We start from the raw sequence: 8,538 nt of genomic DNA, 5'->3' as shown, positions 1-8,538 counted from the left end.
AAACAGCGGCGTAACATTAGCCGTTTTCCAATCCGCCGGCACTACCCCAGAATCCAACGAATTTTGATAAACAACCACCAACGCATCCGCTATTACCTCTGACATTTCTTTCAGTACCCTGGGATGCATTCCATCCAGGCCCGGGGACTTGTCCACCTTCAGTCCCGTTAGTCTACCAAGCACTGCCTCCTGGTAACATTAATTGTATTGAGTACCTCTCCTCCTACCAACCCTCTATCGTTAATATTCGGTAAACTATTTGTGTCTTCCACCGTGAAGACCGACACAAAAAACGTATTTACAGTTTCAGCCATTTCCTCATTTCCCACTATTAAATCCCCCCTCTCGTCCTCCAAGGGTCCAACATTCACTCTTGCCACTCTATTCCTTTTTATATATTTGTAAAAGCTTTTACTATCATTTTTTATATTTAGAGCTAGCCTAGCTTCATAACCTATCTTTCCTTTCTTTATCGCTTTCTTAGTCGTTCTTTGTTGTTTCTTAAAGTTTTCCCAATCTTCCGATTCTCCACTATTTTTGGCCACTCTGTACGCATCGGTCTTTAATACTCTTCTTTATTTCCTTCGTTATCCACGGCTGGTTATCCTTTTTCTTACAGTCCTTCTTTATCACCGGAATATATTGTTACTGAGTACTGAAAATGATCTCCTTAAAAATCCTCTACTGTTCCTCAGCTGTCCTACCTACCAGTCTGCTCTCCCAGTCCACCTTAGCCAATTCAGCCCTCATCCTATCGTACTTCCCTCTGTTCAAACAGAGGACACTGGTATGGGACCCTACTTTCTCCTCTTCCATTTGTACCAGAAATTCGACCATATTGTGATCACTTGACCCAAGAGGGTCCTTCACAAGCACATCCTTAATTCTACCCACCTCAATCTAAGATAACTCGTTCCCTCGTCGGTTCTGTAACATACTGTTCAAGGTAACTATCCCGACAGCATTCTAAGAACTCTTCCGCCATCCCACCCCTTCCAACTTGAGTCAGCCAATCAATATGCAGGTTGAAGTCCCCCATGATTATTGCCGTTCCGTTTTTGCACGCATCCATTATTTGCTTGTTTATAGCCCTCCCCACCTCAACATTATTATTTGGGGGCCTATAGACCACGCCTACTAGTGTCTTTCTCCCCCTACTATTCCTTATCTCTACCCATAACGATTCCACGTTTTGTTCCTTCGAGCCTATGTCATCCCTCACTACTACCCTGCTATTATCTTTTATTAACAGAGCTACCCCACCACCTTTTCCTTCCTGTCTATTCTTCCTAAATGCCTGATACCCCTGGATATTCATCTCCCAGTCCTGGTCTCCCTGCAGCCACATTTCTGTAATGGCCACTAGATCATACCCATTTGTGCTGATTTGCACTATCAACTCATTAACTTTGTTCCGAATGCTTCGAGCATTCAGGCAAAGTGTCTTTATTCCAGCTTTTTTCTGGAACCGATTTGATGAAACGCTATCAACCTCTCCCTCGCCCTCTACTCCTTTAACTACTTGAATGCCCTCATTCACTTGCACTTGCACTCGCTCCCTCTCCTCTACCATTGATTTCGTAATTCCTCTTACCTCTGCACCCTCCCCTTTGTTGTGACTGTTCTCTTTGGAGAAAGTGATTATGAAAGTAGGAAATGTGAGAAGCTTTTTCCACACAAGTAGTTGGAGTCTGTAATGCGCTGCCTGGAAGTGTGATGGAGGCAAGTTCAACTGAGGCATTGAAGAAGGCATTAGATGATTATTTAAATAGAAACAATGTGCATGGGTACGGGGAAACGGCAGGGGAATGGCACTAAGTCATGATGCTCATTTGAAGAGCTGGCACAGACACGATGGGCTGAATGGCCTCTTTCTGCACCGTAACAATTGTGATTCTGTGGTAGAGCTGTGCCGTTCATAGTCGAAATTGTAAAGCTGCCCAGTTCCGTTTTCTCTCATATTATGAAGCCTTGGTGCAATTACTGAGAAACACTGAATGACGCAATAATCCAAATAAAACATCATGAAACATAAAACGTGCAAAGTTTTAGCATTAGCACAACTTCTGAAGAGAACAGTTTTGACTCATCACCTAAAGATCCCATTGGTTGACTTTTGTTTCTGTTTGCAGTCTCCGTTTAAATGCCCATTTTCTGTTTTAAATCTTATACCTCCTCAGTTTGAAGAACCACTTCATTCAGTTCAAGATGGCAATGCCCCACCACCTTCTCAAGGGCAATAAATGCCAGCGATGCCCACATCCCATGAAAAAATTAAACCGTCCTCAGTCCCAATCCATTAATTACCTTTATTTCCCAAAATGAAGCCTCCAGCTTCCTTGATGTTCCCTAAAAATATATTCGATTCTTAATTTTCCATTGCATGCAAGATCAATAAATTGCTATCAATGATATGATTTTTAGTATACAGTGAAAAGTATTGTTTCTTGCACGCTATACAAAGCATACTGTACTTGGGGACAGGAGAGGGTGCAGAATATAGTGTTATAGTCATAGCTAGGGTATAGAGAAAGATCAACTTACTATATGGTAGGCCCATTCAAAAGTCAGATGGCAGTTGGGAAGAAGCTGTTCTTGAGTCAGTTGGTACGTGACCTTAGACTTTTGTATCTTTTTCCCGATGGAAGAAGGTGGAAGAGAGAATGTCCGGGGGGGTCCTTGATTATGCTGGCTGCTTTTCTGAGGCAGTGGAAAATGTAGACAGAGTCAATAGATGGGAGGCTGGTTTGCGTGATGGACTGGACTTCGTTCACGACCCTTTGTAGTTTCTTTTGGTCTTGGACAGAAGCAGATCCATTCCAAGCTGTGATACAACCAGAAAGAATGCTTTCTCTGGTGCATCTGTAAACGTTGGTGCGAGTCGTCATATGAACATCTGGAGTCTTATTTTTCTCTATATATTTTAGAGTCTGTGGGACAAGAGCTCCCCAATGTCTTCACTTCAATCAGTTTTCAATCATGATGAGTTCAAGGTGTCTAAGCACAGAATGGTTACAGCACAGGAGGTCATTTGGCCCATCATGTCTGTGTTGTCTCTCCGAATGAGCAATTTACTTAGTGCCTGCCTTCTCCCCATAATCCAGTACATTCTTTTCAGATTTTGAAAGTCACGATTGAACCTACTTCCACTTCGCTCTCAGGAACAACATTCGAGACCGTAAACACTCACTGTGTGAAAAAAATGTTTTACATCCCTGAAGCTCAGAGTTAAAAATCCTCTTCGATTGTAATCAACTCATCGTAGCTTTATTTTTTTTGTCTGTGAAAACTTTGTTTCCTTAATTGATTGTCATCTGCAAATTTAGATATAAAACTTTTATTCCATTGCCAGAGTTATTGAAAAAATATAAAATGCAGAGGCCCCAGTAAGATTCTTAGAGAACACTTCACTATCACCAATTAGAGTAACATTCCCATTATCCACTCTTTGTCCCCTGACACTCAGCCCCAATTAGCAACCTAGATAAGGTTATCTCCAGTTGGTGTCACTGTTATTTTTTTCCAATAAAGTGGAGAGTTGAAGCCCAAGATCAGCTATGATCTTATTGACTGACGGAGCAGGCTCGAGAGGCCGTATAGTCTATTCTTGCTTTTATTTCTTGCGTTTTTGTGGATTCAATGAGAATGAGCACCAAAGCACAGAAGTACAGATACAGGAATTTTATTTAACATTTTTTGTGTACAAACAAAGGTTACAAATGCCTTAGGATTTCTTCAATTACGCATCCCTTTCATGCCTAACTAATCTTAGAAAGTGACAAAGACCTAAGTCAAGTTATCCAAAACAGAAACTAAAAGCTGTATCCTTTTCCCTCCCTCCTACATAGGTGGAGCCTCTCATGTAGAACATTCTTGTAAAATAAGAAGGAAGTACACAAAACAATGAGTAGATAATCATAGTAAGCAGTGCTACAGCAGGGCGCACCAGCTTCAGTGGAACACATTCACAAACTTATAGTTATGTCAATTCAACTGACAATCCAAAAATGCAAGGAACAAAAGGCTTCTACACAAGATTTGAATAAGTACTATTTATATAATTTAATCCTGATTATTTTAATAAATAACTAACCCACATCCCTGGACTGTGCAGGTGGCTGAACAATTACAACAATACATTAAGAGCAGATTACAAGGGTTTACAGTCATTTGGTGAAGGGAATTATCACGTTCTGCTTAACTACAGCATTATATTACAATATTTTAACCTACCCTTGATTTTCCCATCCAATTACTTCCTTTAAATTATCATTGGCAACTGTTTCATATGGTGCCTGACAAAATTCCCATTGTTGATTCCTCAGTGTGACTTCACAGTAGATCATCATACTACATCAGTTAAAAAATAACAAAAGGAATTTCCAGGTAAGTATTAATACTAAAGCACTGACATTTAGAGACTGAAACTTGCTAATGAGTGCACAGTCACTTCAAAGGCATCTGTGTTGACAAGAAATGTTGAGGTTTGAGCTGTTAAAGAAAGTCTATTTTCTGCTGCTTTGATTCCAACGTTGCTTTCTACCAGTTTTTTTAACACCAGTAACAGTTTAAACATTGTATCTGCCTTTTTGTTTAAATACTGTTTAATGAATTTCTGCACTCAACGTGTAAAGATACATCAATGTGGGTGGGGAATATTCTCCATTTTCTCCATATCCATGGGTATGGTCAGAGCGGTGGAGTATGGTGTTGAAATAGAGGATCAGCCATGATCATGTTGACTAAAAGAGCAGGCTCAAGGGGCCGAATGGCCGACTCCTGCTACTATGTTTCTATGCTTTGAAATTTCCGTGGTTGAAACCAGTTATATGAAAAATTTATACCAAGGTATGTTTAGTAAGATTCATGTTGTGAAACTTTGTTCTGGAGTTTAGAATGGTGCAAGTTACTTTACAGAAGATAATTATGAGTATCAGTGAGGGATAGTTTTTATTGCCATTACCCAGAGTGGGGTAAAATGCCAGAGAGGGCAGTGAGCCATTTAGATGGCCAGCAAATTCTGCTTGTTTTTTAAGTGTCATACATTGAATAGTATTGTGAGTTCCATTTTAAGGGAGACATGTTGAAGTTGCATAATGGAATAGTTTATATTATGTCTTCCTGACCTTAGAATATGGGAGATGCTGAGCTCAACATTTCACCAGATGTGTAGTGAGAGAAAACAGGAAGATTTAGTAGTGAGGATTTGATGAAGGGTTTGCACTCAAAACATTACCATTTTCCTACTTCAGATGCTGGCTGACCTGCTGTCCATCTCTGGCACTTGAAGAGTTTTTGATAACCTTTAGTGCTATCTAATTACTCCATAGGCTTTTGAAATCCTTTTTCATCCAGCATTTATTTATTTTCCACAATTCTTCCCCTGGAATTTCAGTAACTGGTTCCATCTGAATTGTGTTTTGTGGTGACTGAAATGACTTTTGTGTATGGCAATATTCCCCTCTCCCTATTCAGCGAACAGCATACAACAGCACAACTCGAAGAATAAAGTTGAGGAGGAGAGGCATCATTCCTTGGTGTTGCTACAAGTGTCAAATACACGATGTCAAATGTATATTAGCACCTGCCATTGAAACAGGCACACTATGTCTGTCCTGCTGCAAAGGTGTTCAGATTGCTTTAGTTTTTATTAATTAAATACTTAAACTGGATTTAAACAAAATAAGATCACTGCGGTTGGTAAACCTTAGTTTCTTGCAAGAACCACTAGTTTCATCATATAACTGATCCTGAAAAGGAAGTCTGTTCAACATCAATTCTTAAAACATTAGGTTGATACTAAGATATGAGAGACTTGAATCTCAGGAATCTGAAATTCCAGTCTGACAAGGTGCAATTCACCACATTACTGATCATATCTACCGGATCCCAGCCTGAAGGACTGAGCCACAGAGACCAAACTTCAACTGATCTTAGCTTAGAGGATTAAACACAATGCTTTCTAGGTCTAAATTGGGTAAAAATCAGCCAGGGTCTCACATCCTGATCAGTACTCAATGATTCTTGCTAAAATATAGGAAAATACATTGTGATACTCCAAATTTGAGTCCCTATTAGTATTCAATATCTAGCTTTACATATTGAGAACTGTTACACGGACAAGGAGTAGGAAGCTGTGGCACTGTACCCCAGTGACAGTGTTTGTGAAATTGAATTGCAGCAAGAGCTGCTGCTATCAGCTATTCAGCTCTGCTATCAGAGCTGAAGGAGAAAAGAAATGATTCATTAGTGAATTTGTGGTGATGTTCTTGGCACTCAGGAACTGAAGCATTAGCTTCAGGGCCTGACCTTTCTCAGGTCACCTCAAGCTGCAGAGAAAGTTGATTCTCTGACTTTGATTAATACCCACTGGTACCCGTGGAAAAGGGAGATTAGTGTTTAGGTGATACAAAACCCTCAGTAACAGAATTGGTACATAAAAGGTTGGAGGATCACCAGCTTATGTTGATTGTGTATGGACTTTAGCACCTAAAATAGCCACTGCTGAAGATGACATTTCTGGAATTTTTGAAATGCCCTTGATCAGGGGCTCAGATTAAATAATGATATTTGAAAGGGTTAAGACTCATCTCGCTGATTTTCACCTTTACAAGTTAGTCATTTGTTAAGGAAGTATCAAAGCTAGCAGGTCAAACTCAGTAAACTTAATTCATCAGAAACTTTGACAACAAGGACTTTTTAATCTCAGCCCAAAATAACCAGCTCCTGGGAAAAACAGAACAGAAATTAATATAGGGAATTTTATTACATAAACTTTAATTCAACATGCCTGCATGTTAAATTCCATTATTAAAAAGGACTGGAATGTATTAATATGGCAAAACAAACTGTTGGAAAGTGACCCGCTGGGAAGTTGCATTCTAATGATTATCTCCTGCACAAATAGAAGCATGGTCATGTATTGCTCATGCATTTAAACCTGTAGTCTTCTGCAGATAAGGAAACTTTTGAAACACACTGAGCTGCAAAAATGGCTGTCAAGTGCATTCCTGTTAAAAGAAAGAATCAAAAATCTATTACTCAGATCAAGCTTTCTATATATATAAAAAAAACTCGAGTTGATCAATGTTAGTAACGAATGCACTGGTACAATTATGCAAAACATGTTCTCAGAAGCTTTTCCATTGTCATGGGTCTGCTTCGAGTCTGGTAAATGTGTAATTCCCATATTCATTCCCATTCACAATTGCTAATTACAGATAGCAAGTTCCAATAGGAATCAATAATTATGTTGCTATTTGTTGTGGGTTTGGTAAAATGAATGAAAAAAACTCAGAATATCCATCTCATTCATATTTGAGTACATCATTAAGATATTTTTATATCTAGCTGTAACATGGTTAGATTATCACTGTTATGCACTGCCCTCTGGTGTATATGAAGAGGAGAGCTCAATATAGGTCCATACATAAATTGAACTGTACTCTATTCAAGTTTGCTCTAAAACACACAGTAAGCTTGGTCAGAGACTGTGGATTAAACCAGTGACATATCATGCCCCATGATTAATGAAGCTCTGGCAGAGGTGGGCACTTTATTGTAACGTTGATGGTTGCTTGCTGCTCCATTTTGTACTTGGATGACTACTTCCTACACCTCTGTTGAGAAAAGGATGCTCTGGCGCTTGCTGTCTGGGGTTGGAATAGTCTCCAACTGCAGGAAATAGAGCAGAACTTGCACCTGGAAAGAATAACATGTAACTCTAATGAAATCATCTTAGCGTAAGCAACTTGTTAGATCTACATTGTAAATGGTCAAAAACTTTACCTGGTATCAGCAAACCCAAAGGTTCCAATCATTCTGGTTAGACTCAACCATAATTTTCAAATATGATACATAATTAACTTTATCACAGCTAGAATCAAAGGATAGGAAGAGTCATTCAGGTTTACTAAAACATAGAGAAAATTGTCAGGATTCATGTTGGCTCACCATGTGTGTGAACTTTGTTGAGGCCAGGATTAGGTTATGTCTACCATTTCCTTCAAACAACTTTCTAATGTTCATCATTCAGTCACAAGAATAAAGAATGATCAGTCATAGAATCCCTACAGTGCAGAAGGAGGCCATTCGGCCCATCGAGTCTGCACCAACAACAATCCCACCCAGGCCCTATCCCCGTCATCCCACATATTTACCCCGCTAATCCCTCTAACCTATGCATCCCGGGACACTAAGGGGCAATTTTAGCACGGCCAATGATCCTAACCTGCACATCTTTGAACGGTGGGAGGAAACCGGAGCACCTGGAGAAAACCCATACAGACATGGGGAGAACTTGCAGACTCCACACAGACAGTGACCCAAGCTGGGAATCGAACCCAGGTCCCTGGAGCTGTGAGGCAGCAGTGCCAACCACTGTGCCACCATGCTGCTCATGATCTTATTGAATGAGACTTGAGGGGTTGAACGGTTTACTCCTGTGCAATTGAGCTATGTTCCTATCAAAAAACAATCTAGAAGGATGTAGAACTGTATGTCAGCATCAGCTGTTCCAGGATTGAATGAAAGGAGGGA

At 39.9% G+C, this 8,538-nt stretch overlaps 1 protein-coding gene across 1 annotated transcript in view; it reads right to left on the bottom strand.

Moving 5' to 3' along the window:
* Nucleotides 1–3,667: 3,667 nt before the first annotated feature.
* LOC144502618 (breakpoint cluster region protein) overlaps nt 3,668–8,538 on the bottom strand; it is a 632,965-nt gene continuing 628,094 nt past the window's right edge. The window contains exon 23 of the mRNA XM_078226759.1: nt 3,668–7,701. Coding sequence (XP_078082885.1) covers nt 7,612–7,701 — 90 coding nt within the window. The 3' untranslated portion in view covers nt 3,668–7,611. The remainder of the gene's footprint in view (nt 7,702–8,538) is intronic.

This window comes from Mustelus asterias, chromosome 13 (assembly GCF_964213995.1).
Source record: "Mustelus asterias chromosome 13, sMusAst1.hap1.1, whole genome shotgun sequence".
In the NCBI taxonomy this organism is placed as follows: Eukaryota; Metazoa; Chordata; class Chondrichthyes; order Carcharhiniformes; family Triakidae; genus Mustelus; species Mustelus asterias.
This window is presented reverse-complemented; position numbering and strand designations above follow the sequence as displayed.